The 15,127-nt window shown below is 38.4% G+C and overlaps 2 protein-coding genes across 6 annotated transcripts in view; both read left to right on the top strand.

Moving 5' to 3' along the window:
• The window catches only part of prc1b (protein regulator of cytokinesis 1b), a 21,393-nt gene extending 9,021 nt beyond the window's left edge, over positions 1-12,372 (top strand). The window contains exons 4-15 of one of the 5 annotated variants that reach the window (XM_014021427.1): positions 883-1,116; positions 1,769-1,939; positions 2,112-2,261; positions 4,463-4,610; positions 4,701-4,837; positions 5,339-5,434; positions 5,522-5,668; positions 5,752-5,859; positions 8,451-8,564; positions 9,464-9,643; positions 9,759-9,793; positions 11,666-12,372. In XM_014021427.1, the coding sequence (XP_013876881.1) occupies positions 883-1,116; positions 1,769-1,939; positions 2,112-2,261; positions 4,463-4,610; positions 4,701-4,837; positions 5,339-5,434; positions 5,522-5,668; positions 5,752-5,859; positions 8,451-8,564; positions 9,464-9,643; positions 9,759-9,793; positions 11,666-11,714 (1,569 nt within the window). In that variant the 3' untranslated portion in view covers positions 11,715-12,372. Of the gene's footprint in view, positions 1-882; positions 1,117-1,768; positions 1,940-2,111; positions 2,262-4,462; positions 4,611-4,700; positions 4,838-5,338; positions 5,435-5,521; positions 5,669-5,748; positions 5,860-8,450; positions 8,565-9,463; positions 9,644-9,758; positions 9,794-11,665 lie in introns of all 5 variants that reach the window. The other 4 variants (XM_014021426.1, XM_014021430.1, XM_014021429.1 and 1 more) reach the window with 4 other exon arrangements.
• A 1,252-nt stretch (positions 12,373-13,624) lies between these two features.
• The window catches only part of ptpmt1 (protein tyrosine phosphatase mitochondrial 1), a 9,577-nt gene continuing 8,074 nt past the window's right edge, over positions 13,625-15,127 (top strand). Inside the window, exon 1 of the mRNA XM_014021425.1 lies at positions 13,625-13,849. Within this exon, the coding sequence (XP_013876879.1) occupies positions 13,703-13,849 (147 nt within the window). The 5' untranslated portion in view covers positions 13,625-13,702. The remainder of the gene's footprint in view (positions 13,850-15,127) is intronic.

The raw sequence follows: 15,127 nt of genomic DNA, 5'->3' as shown, positions 1-15,127 counted from the left end.
GGAGCTCAAAAGTGTGGGAACGTTTTAAGAAAATGAAAGGGAAACCTGTGCAATGCAATATCTGCAGAGCAGAACTTGCCTTCCACAGCAATTATTTTTTAGTTAGCATATAGCTAAAATCTAACCATGGTTATATAATAGCAGCATTCTGGTGTGATAAACTCTGTTTTTAAATTCAGTTAACATGATCCGATTATCGACTAATCGAAAAAATAATCTGTGATTAATCGATTAAAAATAATCGTTTCTGACAGCCCTACTTTAGACCCCTTCAAACTCATAACCCAGCTTATTCTCAGATTTTGGCACCTGTGGGCTTTTTTTCTTCTACCATTTTAAAATTGATGGTCAGATRAAGTAGGCAGGAAGTTGACTGAACATGTGGAGAAAAACTATTTCAGTTGCAAACATTGACGTTGGCTGTGCGTTCAGGGCCTGCGTCCTTTGAAGGCCAAATTTTTCATCCCCTTACATCACTGCACCGCGCCAATGGCTGTCCAAATCCAAAGACTCCTYTGAGTGCGGCCCACAGATGTGTCGTCTGGTGTAAGGGCGGTAATAAAGCTAAAAGCTAGACCGTCCAAATTCTGTCACTTTTTTTCTGGTCTTTGTGGTCAACCAAGGACCCGGCCCACCTAGACCGGATAGGCTGGTCCTTGAAGGATGCAGCCACTGAATTTGGACACAGCCATTATTAAAATTTAATAATCAGCAGTTCTGGTCATTTGCTGTTTTTACCCAAGGTATTCTGCTTGTTCTCTGAGTAATCATTGGTTCTGAATCTATTCATTTTCAAAGTTGGGGTCTCCGATAAAACCAGCTGCATAAATTTGTGTTAATTTTTGATTTTTTGAAGTGTTTGACCATGATTTGTTTCTGTAGGAGGAGGAGGGTCTTAGCATGCTCCAAAAAGAGAGGAACCTGCGCACACAGCTGGAGGCTCTGAAGAAGGAGAAGACCCAGCGGATGCAGCAGCTGAAAACTCTGTTGGAGCAGGACCAGGACCTGTGTGACATTTTGTGCTCGATGCCGTACGGCATCAACGCAGACTCCGTCCCTTCCCTCGAACAGCTGCAAAACTTCCAGCAACACATTGCAACCCAGAATAACGAGAAGGTGAGAGCACCTGTGTCTTCTCTGTTATCGTCCATGAACAAAGAGCATCTGTTCATTTATCTGTTGTGTTAGCAAAATAACTTCTGAACCAGGACTAAATTTAATGAAATTCTCAGAAAAGAACCACTGGATTATAATCTACAACAGATTTAACTTTCGGAGTCAGCCCCATTCAACTTTAGCAAACACAAAAAGGCTTTACTGAGTCAGTTCTACTGATATTGAACTAAAGTTTATGGATTTTTTAAATTTAATTCTTAATTACAAGTCAAAACATGGCGTTCATGTTGTTGTGAGCCATACACAAGTTATATTGGAGCTAAAACTAATAGTGGTGTTGTGTCCACTTGTTTTACATCAAATGTCAATATTCATTGTTCATTCAGCAGACACTGGTGTCTTATAGACTACACCCTACCTGAACAACTGTTTTATAGATGAGTACCCAGTGAACGTCACTACTAGTAATATCATTATAAATTGAGTAAATCAAAAAGTATTTTCTGACTGAATATTTCATATTAATTCCTGAGTTCTAAATCTTTTTTTGAAGTGTTTTTTATTTCTTTTTGCAGGAGCTGTAAATTCACTCGTGTGGTGATTTACAACAGYTGAATCATTATTTAACCCAGTGGTGGTCTCTCCTTTCCAGGCAAAGAGATATGCAGAGTTCATGGAGCTCAAGAAGCAGATCACTTTGCACATGGAGGAGCTGGACYGCATCCCGGAGACCAGCTTTGAAAAGGATGTCGTCTGCGAGGACGAGGACTCTTTTTGCCTTTCCAGAGACAACATCACGGCTCTCAAAGTGCTGCTTTGTCAGGCAAGATGTTTTCATTGGAACTCTACGTTACGTTTTTTAAAMTTCAATTTGAATTTGAATCAAATAAAAACGAGTTTTACACATTATGTTAAAGTCTTGAAAGCTAATCTGCTGTGTACAGCATTTTGGATATTTTTGTACACCTTAGCTAAACATCATATTGATCCTGCAGCTGGAGGAACGTAAAGCAGAAAACGAGGCGACGTGTGAAAGTCTCAGAGAGAGGATCCAGCAGCTGTGGGACCGACTGCAGGTTTCTCAGGAGGAAAGAGAGGCTCTGAATGAACACTTGGTCTCTTCCAGGAAGAGGAACCTGGAGGCGGTGAGAAAACTGAAGGCACTGCTGTGTGCTTTACATTTTTCTATGTGCATTGTTGCCCCCTGCTAAATGCAACATTTTAATAAGAGTGTTTTGTTTTTTATTTTGTATGAGTGTGGGCATGCACAAAGGTAAATTTGTTTGCAACAATAGCAAAGTATCTTGTGAATCACCAGATAAATTTCAAAGAAACTTGCAGAAAGTAATCATTGGGTGTACGCTTATTGAATTACCAGAGTCAACTCAGTTCAAATTGCAATTCAAACAGCTAAGTGACATTAAACAAACTTAAAAATGTCTGTAACTTGGCCAGTTTTAAGCTAACATTTGATGTGGTTATATGAGCTATAATTTCCAGCACATACTCATAGCCCTACACGCTGTGCAATATTTTAGCATTACCTGTTAAACACTTCTCTATTAGCAGCATTTTTAATTGACCTTTTTATGTTTACTGATGCCATGCTCAGTGTTAGTATTTTGGGATGTATTGTGGTCTACATATGTTTATGTGTGCTTCTGGTTTGTGGAAATACACCAGTGTTCATATCTGCCCATGTTTCAGCTGTGCTCTGAAGTTGGTCCAACATCTGGTAACATTTAACACTAGGGTTGGGCAATATTGGCAAAAAAACGAATCACGATTAATTGCGGTATTTAGCTGATAACCATTAATTTGAAGATTAATCCCCTGGAGTCCCTGGACACCCTCATGTCCTAGTCACATGACCAATTTAGTTGGATAGATTTGCTGCCATGATGCAGTTTGCTTGGCATCTGAAACTATGTTTCCGTACGTCTGTCCGTTTTATTCCTCTTTTCCGGGGTCGGGTCGTGGGGCAGCAGCCTAAGCAGAGTTCCCTCTCCCCAGCCACTTGGACCAGCTCCTCTGGGGGAATCTCAAGGTGTTCTCAGGCCAGCCAAGAAACATAGTCCCTCCAGCGTGTCCTGGGTCTTCTTCTGGGTCTCCTCCCAGTGGGATGTGCCTGGAGCACCTCACCAGGGAGGCGTCCAGGAGGCATCCTAACCAGATGCCCGAGCCACCTCAACTGGCTCCTCTCCAYGTGGAGGAGCAGCGGCTCTACTCTGAGTCTCCTGGATGACTGAGCTTCTCACCCTATCACTAAGGGAGAGCCCAGACACCCTGTGGAGGAAACTCATTTCCTCAAAATATATTTTTAATCTGAAAAGAGCTTCACTGAGTGAGAACTAATGTTGAGAGCTCAGCAGACAGTTTAAGTTTCACTTTCACCCAAGAGCCTGCAGGAGTCATGGGCGGGGTGTGTGGGGTGGGGAGTTGTGCTACGTGATGAGGAAGTTCGGCTTAAAGACACGTCCCAGGAGCGTTGCTGGTACCAAAAGGCGTTTCTGGTCCCCACCTGTCGTTTTGCTCCTCAGCATGGCTGCCTAAAAACACTGCAGGATTTCTCAAACATGCATGAATGAGTCAGAGCAAGGCTTTGGGCATGTTTTTATGGAGCATAACATTATAACATGATATAAAACTCAAAGTTGATTTTACATGATATTGCCCCTTTAAGTCTAAAACTTTGGCTTGAAAGGTGGCAGGAGATATGCATTAGGGCTGGGCAAAATCGTATTGTGTGCAATGAATTGTCAGAAATACTTTGAATTATTTTTGGCAATTGGCAATTAATACGATTTAATGCTGCCGGGCGCTCCTCTTCTTTCTTCTTCTAATCCCAATAATGGATCTCCTGCTTCCTCATCAAAGTCCTCACTCTGTTTCAGACTGGGTTTTTTTTCCTGAATTTGTTCATCTTTTACTTTCTTCCGCTTCAAATATGACTTTTTTTTATGTGCCATAAATTATTTATCGTAACTCCGGTTTTACTTGGCCTATTAACACCATTTAAAAACGAATGTATAGTTTGAAGTCTGTACTTTGAACACACATTGGGACAGATTTATTTAGGAGAGCATATCTTTCCCACTAGACTGATTTAAATTGGTCATGTGACTAGGACGCTGGTGTCCGGGGGATTAATCGTTATATTGTTGTCACAATTAATCACGATTAATTTTTATGCCTGTATTGCCCAACCATAATATTCCAATAAGAATTACMATTAAGAATAACACCTTAAAATTCTTGTTTGTCTAAATTCCCAACCAGCTCTGTCCTCTGGTACCAGATTAGTCGTTTTATTGTTTTAAATCTTTTTTTTCCCTTTTTCTTTCAGTTACAAGTAGAAGTTCAGCGTTTGGAAGAKCTCAAACTCCAAAACATCCGTAATGTGACGGACGCCATCCGTTCTGAGATCGCTGTGTTTTGGGAAAAATGCTTCTTCAGCACCGATCAGCGGCAGGCATTTGCTCCTTATTTTAGCGGTGAGTTTTTGTGTTGAACCGTAACATTAAAACAACCAAATAGAAATGAATTTGGTACAAGTTTTGTAATCACGTTTAATTGTTTTGTAGAGGACTTTAACGAGGAGTTGTTGGCTCTGCACGACGCTGAGGTTCAGCGTTTAAAGCAGCATTATGAAGATCACAAGGAGCTTTTTGAAGGAGTCAACAAGTGGGAAGAAAGCTGGAGAATCTTCTTGGAGCTGGAGGTGAACTTATTAAATAGAAAATGAAAATTTGCAACAAGTCTCTCCTGTCCAATAAGTTCAGTCTGTATGTCTGGTTACTCACAACCCAGTAGTCTGAATCAATGGTTCCCAAATATTTTTGCTTCTCACATTATAACCCCAAGTTTTGCTAGTTGAAATATCCCAACAATGCTAATAAACTATTTATACTGATGGCATAAACAACCATAACAAATATTGTATTTTTGTTTTTGGCTCCTCTTCATTCATAAATAGTAAGCACAACATAACTAATTACTATTAAACTTATTAGAAAAAAACATATTTGAAGCTACAGCAGCAGTGTAAGGAATAACTAGATTCAACAACTGGGAGGAAAGAAGTTTATTTTAAAGTGCAGTTCCCATTTTTATGCAGGGTAGCAGAACTTAAAACCTTTTTATGCTCATCCCATGGGGCTTTCTGTACCCCACTTCAACAGTGCTGAACATGAATCATTTTTATCACTTTGGTCATTTGTAGAAAAAGGCCACGGATCCAACAAGGTTCACCAACAGAGGAGGAAACCTACTGAAAGAAGAAAAACAGAGGTCAGAGCTGCAGAAAAACCTGCCAAAGGTAAGACATAAACCCACTGTAGATTCTCTAAGGGTCCAAGAGCTGGTATGTTTTTCACCGAATCCTGATGTTTTTGTGTTTTTTAAGCTTGAAAAGAAATTAAAAGAGCAAATAGATGCTTGGCAGAATGAACAGGGCCAGGAGTTTCTGGTGAATGGTCAGGAGTTTCTGCAGTATGTGGCTCAGCAGTGGGAGCTGCACCACGTAGAAAAAGAGAACGAGAAACTTCAGAGGGTGGGCAGTTTGTACATTCTTCTCTCAGCTCTGTGCTCACTCAGAAATGTTAACTCTTTGTCTGTGCAACACCTCCACAGCAGCTAAAGAAGACCAAGCAGACGGAGGAGGACATGCTGTACGGAACCACTGTACGAACGCCAACGAAGCGCAGATTCCTCAACACTCCTTCCTCCTCCAAAACAAGAAAGGTGACAAACTCTTCTGACTGACTTTATGTAAGGACCTAAAAAAAAGTGACGATCCTGAACCTGGTCCAGTTCTCATACCTGAGTGTTTATTTGCACACACAAAGATTATCACAGCGTTGTGACATAATGCCTTCCATCATGAGTTTTTACAATGTTAATACAAAACCTGGTCATATAGAAAACAAGGAAGTAGCCTTAAAACAGTCGTACATTCCTGGAATCTAAAACGTTCTGTTTACACTGTTGAAGGAAAGCACATGTGATACAGAGACTTGATTACAATCCATCATAAAGTAGGGCTGGTCGATTATTGATCGAGAAAACATTCAGGTGGATCACGGTGATCAGCTGTGAGCCTCTTCCTCGATCAAACATGGCGGAAATGTGAGTGACAACAGCCAATCAGAATCCACCTCCTCCTGCTCCACTTCTATTTATAAACTGCTAATGAAAAACAGACGGAATCGCAGAAATAACCAAAGTAATCCAGCATAAAACGCTGAATCTCAGAGTTCGCTTATTTGGACGAGTTTCTGAGGTATTTTGGCCACTGTCTCTTCCTGTACCTGCTGTTATCTGCTAACAGACACGCAGGGTGAGCTCTGAGCTGCCCTCCCGATGAGGGAGAGGGAGAGGGAGGGGGGAACAAAGGAAAGAGAGTCGTGATCTAAAACAAAAGTGTCCTCTAAAAATATGAAGCGGTCTTAGGGTAATTTTTAGAACAGAGCAATGGGCCTCATGCAAGAACATGTTCGTWTTCTTATCCTAAATTTCTCTTACTTTTGTTCGTATGAAGGGTTCGTACGAACATGTCACGTCAGATTCAACAAACTCTTCTATCTTCAGGAAAAGTGTGTAAATGAGCTGCGTAAATTCCACCTGTTCGTATCCAGCTGCTCGTGCACGCGAGAGGAGATTAGCATAATTACCACCCCAAAAACACCATATAAGGCTATGATTCCTGCCTCAGATACAAGGAAGTGTCCATTCATGAAAAATGACAGCGAAAACTGAAAAAATAAAAACTTTACGAGTTCAGAGATTGAAGTCCGTCTGTCAGAGATCCAGAAAAGAAAATCTGTCATTTTTAGCAGCTCAGCTGTGGGATAAAATGAGCTGCTAAAAGTATAAACAACTGTGTTAAATCATTTTCATTTATTCAGAAGCAGCAGCGCTGCACACCGTGTGTCCCCCCCCCAGCGCGCTGTGCGGCGCAGGTGGTCTCAGATGCGGGTTTGAAATAAGCATTTTAAAATGTTTTCAAAATAAGTCTGGCACTTTGGAGAAAATCCAGGACTTGATCATGTATCCCCTCTGGCCTGGGAACGTCTTGAGTCCTCCAGGACGAACTGGAAGGTGTCGCTGGAGAGAGGGGGTCTCTTTGCTGCTGCCACCGAGACCTGATCCTGGATAAGCGGTGGAAAACTGACGAGTGGACAATTTATATTGTTAGTCTAAATTATTACATTTAAAATTATAACTCTAATTCAAGCAGAATAGCCTATTGTCAACATAATTATGGAGTGTGATTTATTTTCAACTCAAAATATCTTCAAACTAATGAAATATAAAGTTATTAGGGAGGAAAACCCGTCTGGATAACAGCAGACTGACTGCTCATAAAATGCACGACAGGTCTGGACCACTCGTGAATTTTGTTCGTATCTGAAAAAAATCTTAGAATACGAAAACATTGGTGAATGCCACAAATTCTCCTAAATCACTCGTACGCACAACTTAAGAACAAATCTGTGCGTACGAACGGTTCTTGCATGAGGCCCAATGTCCCAGCAGTTCTTCATTTATCTGGAGAAGAACTTTTCTGTCGGTTTTATCGACATGATGGGCTGGACGCGACGTGAAGACCACTTCCTGTCTGAGTCTCATCACAAACAGCAGCTGAGAGACGCTGCAAACTCCTGAACACTCAGAAGCTGCGAGTTTATCCAACATGTTGTTGTGTCTGCAGAATCAGATATTCTTTCAGAGAAAATGAAACGGCGTTGTCTCTTTGATAAAGCTCTGTAAACAGGAGGGGGTCATGGGGTGGGGGGTTCCTTCCATAACAAAAGTAAATAATGAGCTTAGATCCTATTCAGTTGGCAAGTGTGCACCAATTGCTGCTGTTTGTAGGTTTATGTTTCTTTATGGCATATCTAATGCGAAATTCAATTCTAAAACTTTAATTTTACAAAAGGATAACTATTAATGTGAGATTCTTTGATTTACACACGAAAGTGTGTTTTTTATTTATTTATTTATTTATTTTGTAAATCCCTTTAATACTTTGGAAAAATAATTTCATGTTCTACTGAATCACAGCTATTTGTTATATTGGTGAAAGTGAAATAATATTTTTTTAATTTCTGTAGCTATTTATTTGTTAAATTATTTCTTAGTCACTTTTTAATAATTAAAAAAATTGTGGTATTAATCGTGATCGGACGATACGAAAAAATTAATAGTTCTTTTTTTTTTGCCATATCGCACTGCCCTACAGTATAAGTTACAAGACTATTTAAAATTCAGTTAATCAGTCACAAAATATCTAGTTTCTTCAGCACTAACCCAGCTTCTGTCTCCTGTTCCAGTTTAATACAACGTCCAGCCTCTCCAGCGCCACCACAAACGGCACCCTGCGCTCTGCTTACGGAGGAACCGTCTGTCACTCACCTGTGTTGCGCCTCCCCCTCTCTGCAAACAAGGTTTGTCAAATATTTTAGGTTTAAAAAAWTTACTTGCACATTGTCATGGGGGGAAAAGTTCACAAAGAGCTCAGGAGTAGATTTCAGTCATTTAATGTTTAGAAAACATTTACTGGCAAAGAAAAGTCAAAATCACAGGAAAGAAAAAACCTACATGACATCCTGCCTGGGCTGCTCTGAGGACAGTAGAAAAACAGACGCTCAAGTCACAATAAAATGTGCTCTGTGTTAATAATACATGGTTCTGCCACTTCAGTGTACCAGCAGGCTTTGTGCCTTTTTAACTATGTGAAATGACATTTTTAAAASTGTTAGAATCTGTATGAACAAGCTGATTCTTTCCTGTCAGACACACAGGTTTTCTCTGTGTCTCTGTTAGCTAAATATCTCAGGAACCACTGGTTGGATTTTAATAAAACTTTCATAAAGTAATCTACAGCTGATTTTTTTAAGTTTTCAAGTCACCCATCATGCTGCAATAACTAATGGTCATTGGCCAACACACAAAGGGATTTTGAACAGAAATTTAGCTAAATTTTGATGAGGTAGAAGCTGAAAATCATTAAACCATCCTCTCAACATGGCGTTTCACACTTTTTCATCAGATAAGATTATTTTCAAGGTTTGACCAAAATCACCACAACTTATTTCATGATCTCAAGTCTAAAACTGTGGCATGAAAGGTGGTGGGTGATGTACATTCATTTATTTAAGAAAGCCTTCAGTTATAATATTTTGGTAATTTTACTTTTCTTATTGTTATTTAAGCTTATATTTTAAAATGTCACCTCCATGTAAAACTCTTTATTCTCATCATGAATCTGAATTTTGGTGTCTGTGTTCAGTCTTATTTTAAATCCTGCATCTGATGCAAACCGTTTCTGTAATGCATCTTCCAGGCTCAAACCTCAAAGACACCAGGTGGCGGTAAGCCCCCCAACCCAAGGGTTCAGGGCTGCAACAAGGAGAACAAAGCCCAGCTGAACGGGACCCCTCTGAGTGGTGCGTTGCAGACCCCACCTTGTCCACAGCTTAACCTCAGCATAACATCTGTTGCCAGCACATATTCAGAGTTTGTGGTAATTTACACTTTTGTCTCTAATGTTCCCCCCACCCGTGCTGTGCCAGAACAAATATAAGCACCTTGTGTAAAGTAATGTTGAAAGTCTTAATTATGTAAATTCTATGTTTTAGAGGGACTTGGTCAACACTGAATCCGTTAAATCAAGGTGTGTTTTGAATCCTAAAAACCTRTGAACTAATCCTTGCATTTTATTGCATATTTCTTGTCAAAAAGAAAACAAATTTTTATCATCTTGTCTGAATTAACATGATTCAGGGAGTTAACAAATCACTTATTGTTTACAGAGACATAAGACAGAATAAACCACATTTTAACCAGTGGAAAGTATGGAGAAATATCAGACTTTCAACTGTCTTTTTCTCTCTAGTGGTTTCTCCCTCAATGATATCTCAAAAACAAAAACCAGACGAAACACATTTTACTTTCCAGTAAATTCAGTAACTTTCTTCAGGCTGTATGTTTTTTAAAAAAATTTTTAGTTTTATGTTCATTTATTGGTTTCCAGACATGGAGAGTTAATGATGCTCTGGTTATAAACACATCCTGTTATATTTGGCAAAAGTAATGACTAGTTAGCTTAACAGCTGCACTAATAATTTATTTATTATTAAAATGAGGCAAGACACAATATAACAATTATTTTACCAGAAATGAAGATTGTGGTGAAGTATTTGTGTTTACTAAACAGGTTGATTGATGTACCGGTAGATAACTGTGGTACAAGCTGTACTAGTGTGKGGCAGAAACTGATAAGCAAGTGTATAAAAGGCTGCTACTTTGTTTTTGAAAAACTATACCTCCTGTGTACACATCTACCATGAGAATTATATTTTTTTCTATTTAGCGGTGTTTGTAAAAGTGCTTTCACCAAAAATACAATTTGTGTGTGGGCAGGAGTTGCAAATATGGCAGAAACTTTTTTTCTTGATGGGGGTATTATGTAATTTACAGACACACAGTTCAATTCCATATCACAGTCAAGTAACTGTTATCTTCAGTTGTTATGAACACATTGTAAATAATGTATCAAAAGTAAATTAGACTTAGCATCATAGMTTAAATAAACACCTTGAATGTGGCCTTAGTCGCTTTAAGAACCTCCTACGGTTTCAGACACTTCCACTTCAGCACRTTTTTCAAACAGTGCCATGGGGGCGGAGCTCATCTCCAGACTGAGCTCCAGGGAGGAGCTATGTACAAATAGGCGGAGCTTTGTACMAACTATTTAGGCAGCTCCACATGATTACCACAAACATGCATCTYAAACGTGCAWGAATGAGTCAAAGCAACAYTCTGGGTATGTTTTAGATGAGAAAATGACATTAGAACATGATATAAATCTTCAACAAATGTTTTAATTTGCATTAAATCCCCCTTTAAATTATCTATTTGGATTAGTGTAAACAGGGTTTAGCCAGAGATTATCTAATATATTTTTAATAGCCTCTTTTTAGAAAACAAGGCTGCCATTATACAACAGCTTTGTGGCAAATATTGCCAAATTACCATCAGTCGGACAGTTTTGGCTGCAAGAAATTTAACCTCAAGGGTGATACTGAAATGCCACTAAACTTCTTGTTGCCTATTTGCTAGTGATTTTAAAATTGAGTTTCTTTGTGTGACAGTTTTCTAACTGAACCGAACACAATGCAACATTTAGAGTCCCTATGAAACCAAATCTAATGTGYCATAGTAACTGAAGTGTCTCCTTGCTAACATCCAGCTGGACAATTATATAAAAAGACAGTCTTGAAGGAGACACAGCAGTGGCTTTTAACCAGAGATCTCCAAAAAAAAAAAATACACACTGAATGACTGTCAGCTGTCAGCATGGCATACAAGAGCTTTTAGAGGAAACAATAAAAACACATGAGCCATTAAAAATCAAAGGGTGGTTTTATGGGAACTCAAAATGATTTGCATGTTTTCTGTTTGCTGGTTTGTTTTTAAGCGTCTGCTGGTTGTCTTGGTGTACTGAAACAGTCAGCCTTACAACTGCTCTTCTTTTGCCCCACAGCGAGACCTGTCCAAGGCCTCTAACACCAAAGACCAGCCCAACATCCTGAACTCAACCACAACCAACCATTGACCTCTTCATTCTGATGGGATCATTATTGGTCCTCCAAWTAAGTTCAGGTGTCATTATTGATCCCAGCTATTGTTGTCATTGAGTTTTATTTGTAGATGAAGGATATTACTGAGTGTTTTTATATTGGTGATTTAATAAAACAAAGGAATCTGTCATTAGATGCTGATGGGGCTATCGTTGTTTGATATGCCACTGTCCAAAAAATGTATTCTAAATTAAACAAACACTACTTTAGTTCTCAGACTTTTCCAGTTATTGAGACGCATTAATATTGTCTGTATCTTAAGCTGCACCTTTTTTTTTCTTTATAAACTAATGAAAGTGTAACTTTCTGAAGTTATGCAATCGGGGTTACAGTCCAAATGTATTATGAATACACCGCACTTTTTATATATGTATATATCTTGCAACACGCATTGTAGAGACGTACACTGTTCCTCCCAAATCTGTTTTATTATAAATGGACCTTTTTGTTGTGTAAATATTTCTGAATCTGCTGTTCTTTTTAGGAAGTGCTCTTCCACAGAGATTTTAAGCCATTAAGACTCTTATCTTAATGGATGATCCAGTCACTTAGATTTTATATCTTGATTGGTTTTAAAAAGCTTTTTGAAATAAAAGTGTAAAAAAAAAATTACTGATGACATTTTTTTTGGYCAGTTGTTTATTTCTGTTATATTTATGTTTAGGTTGCATTACCATTAGCAAAATGATGTAGAAACAAACAAAGATCATTAATGTTATCACGAAAAACWGATATGAGGAGACTTGGAAAATTTCATCATTTTGTATTTTGATACAGCTAAGATTGACAAAAATAATGTTTGACAGTCAGAAATCAGAAGTTCTAGCTTAAGTTAATAGCTCTACAGAAACCTGTTTGTTGGTGAAACAAAAAAAATGTACAAATATTTTTGTGTATACGGAAGCTGAGAGCAGCAGTTTTCTGCATAGAATTATTTTTCCATGGAAAATACATATGTCGTTATCATGAGGACCGTTTTCTCGAGATAACGAGTTAATTTCCTGGTGGTTTTCCTCTCGTGCATCATTCAGATGGCCTGGTCCCCTCAGCTGGTCATCGATTAACTTTGCTATTTATTTATTTGTTTATTTACTGCTTTTTAACCAGGCAAGTCCCGTTGAGATCACAGATCTCTTACAAGGGCAGGCTGGGTCTTAAGGCAACCTAGTGTATAAATTTGTCATTTTTGCATCATTACACAGACTAATTAAAGTTTGTCTTGTACAGATAACTTTCATATCAGCCCTCATCATTTAAGGAGCTGGCTGGCCTGACTGCTGATCAGCAGGCGTTTACTCAGTGATCTTTCTGATATAATAAACTTTATTGGTGACCAGGTGAGAGGATCGGGCCATCTCCATGGTTACTGAATGATGCACAGAAAATCATAAATCGTAAGCTGGAGAAAACTATTGAGAAATTAACTCGTTATCTCGAGAAAATTGTCATAAATAAAACTATGTAACAAAATTTTATGCTGAAAACGGCCGTTCTCAGCTTCTGTATTGTATCTTTTTCTCAGATGTTACATGTTACTGACTGGTATATCTTGTGAGATCATTTAAGACAAATGTCTTATTTCTATGGCCATAATAAGTAGGCTTTTGACTGTAAAGAACTATTGTTCAAAATAAAACTTACATCTTATTTACTAGAAAAAACACATTAAATTGAGATTACATAAATGTGAAAAAGATTGACTTTGTTTTTATTTGTTAAGAAACAACTATTGTTATTGTTATTGGACTGTTATTATTTTTTTTAATGCGTGAGGAAATTATTTTGAAGGACTGAAACCGGAAGTTAGACAAGTGGAGCAACCTGAAATAAAATCCTCCAGGAACACATGCAGTCAGGTTTCAGAGACAGGCTAAAGTTTAAAACAGGACAGGAATGACATTTTAATCGTGTAGAAGCAATTTTCCCTCGACAGCTCCACCATGTCCGGAGCGTTAGCGAGGCTGCTCTTCTACCCGACTTTAGGCTACAATGTTCTCATGGAGAAAGTGTCCTCGAGGCGGTGGTTCGACCGGGTGGACGACACGGTCATACTGGGGGCTCTTCCGTTCAGGTCCATGACCAAACAGGTCAGACTGTAACGGCCTGAGGGCTGCTGTTGTTACAACTAAAACTAGCATTTATATCCATCCGTAKTGGGAACTACAAGCACGTCATTGTGTTTAGCTGTAATAATCTATGGACCAGAAACTTTAAAACTAGTATTGGAATGAACAAAAATAAGCTCACAAAAAGTAGAATAAATTTTAAAGGGAACTTGTTGTAGAGTTAGTGTTTGACTGCAGCCATTCATGAAATAAACAGGTGTCATCCAACTCATACACTGTGACATGGATATACTACATTGTACTGTAAAATATATTCTGGTTACATACCTGTACTTCAGTCTAAATGTCCAGATGACAGTGGCAACAGTAAGAACTGTCTGCAGCTACTCACAATGTCAGCCCATGGTTGATGACATGATCAACTAAGGTTACTCTGATTTCATATGATAGTTGTCTTCTTTATCCATGAACTCCTCTTCCTCCCCCTCTCATTCTCACCCTCCTCTTTCTCTCTCTGCAACATCTTCCATTGTTGTTGTAAGAGATGATCTTATAGTGCTCCTGAGTGGAGTGTTAAGCACTCAGGTGTTTGGCCAGTTAGCTCATGTATTGTCATTTTGAACGGCAGTGTTTTGAAATAGCAAACRTGTGACTTTCTGTCAGATTGTTGTGTGTTATTATGCAGAGAGCTGTGTTCAGTCCATTTAAAAAGTGCCATTTTGAATAGTAAAATGTGTGAAAATGAAAATGTGTTTTGACTTTTGGAGACTTGAGAGGAGGATTTGCTCTTTGTGTGTCAGTTAAAATAAGTGTGCTATGGATGTCATTTTAGTGTGTTAGCAATTGTAAAAAACTGTAAGCTCGTTACCTGTATTATACTAGCTTGAGAAAAATAATGGATAAAATAAATGGAACAATAAGAAGAAATGTAAGCAAATTAATCATAGGAACAAAACAGTATAATTTGTGAAAATTTAACCTAAATCCATTTTATTTATAGATTTTTAGTTAATTTGCAAAGTTAAATATGTTTGAACACATCATGAAAAAAGATGTTTCTGCACTCTACAAGATGAAGTGTTGAATTTACTCAACAAAGTCATGTTGGCTAAAGTCATGGCTCCACTAAGCCTAGTCGAGTAATTTGAGCAAAGAAAATAAATATATTGCTCAGTTTACTCAAACTGGCTTAGTGGAACCAGTTTAGTTCAGTAAATTCACTGGTTTATTTCTTAGAGAGTGTGTAAAAATACTTTCACTTTCCCAATTTTTGTTTTATGACTTTTACTTGAGTAGTTT

This window comes from Austrofundulus limnaeus, unplaced genomic scaffold, assembly GCF_001266775.1.
Source record: "Austrofundulus limnaeus strain Quisiro unplaced genomic scaffold, Austrofundulus_limnaeus-1.0 Scaffold292, whole genome shotgun sequence".
Lineage (NCBI taxonomy): Eukaryota > Metazoa > Chordata > Actinopteri > Cyprinodontiformes > Rivulidae > Austrofundulus > Austrofundulus limnaeus.
This window is presented reverse-complemented; position numbering and strand designations above follow the sequence as displayed.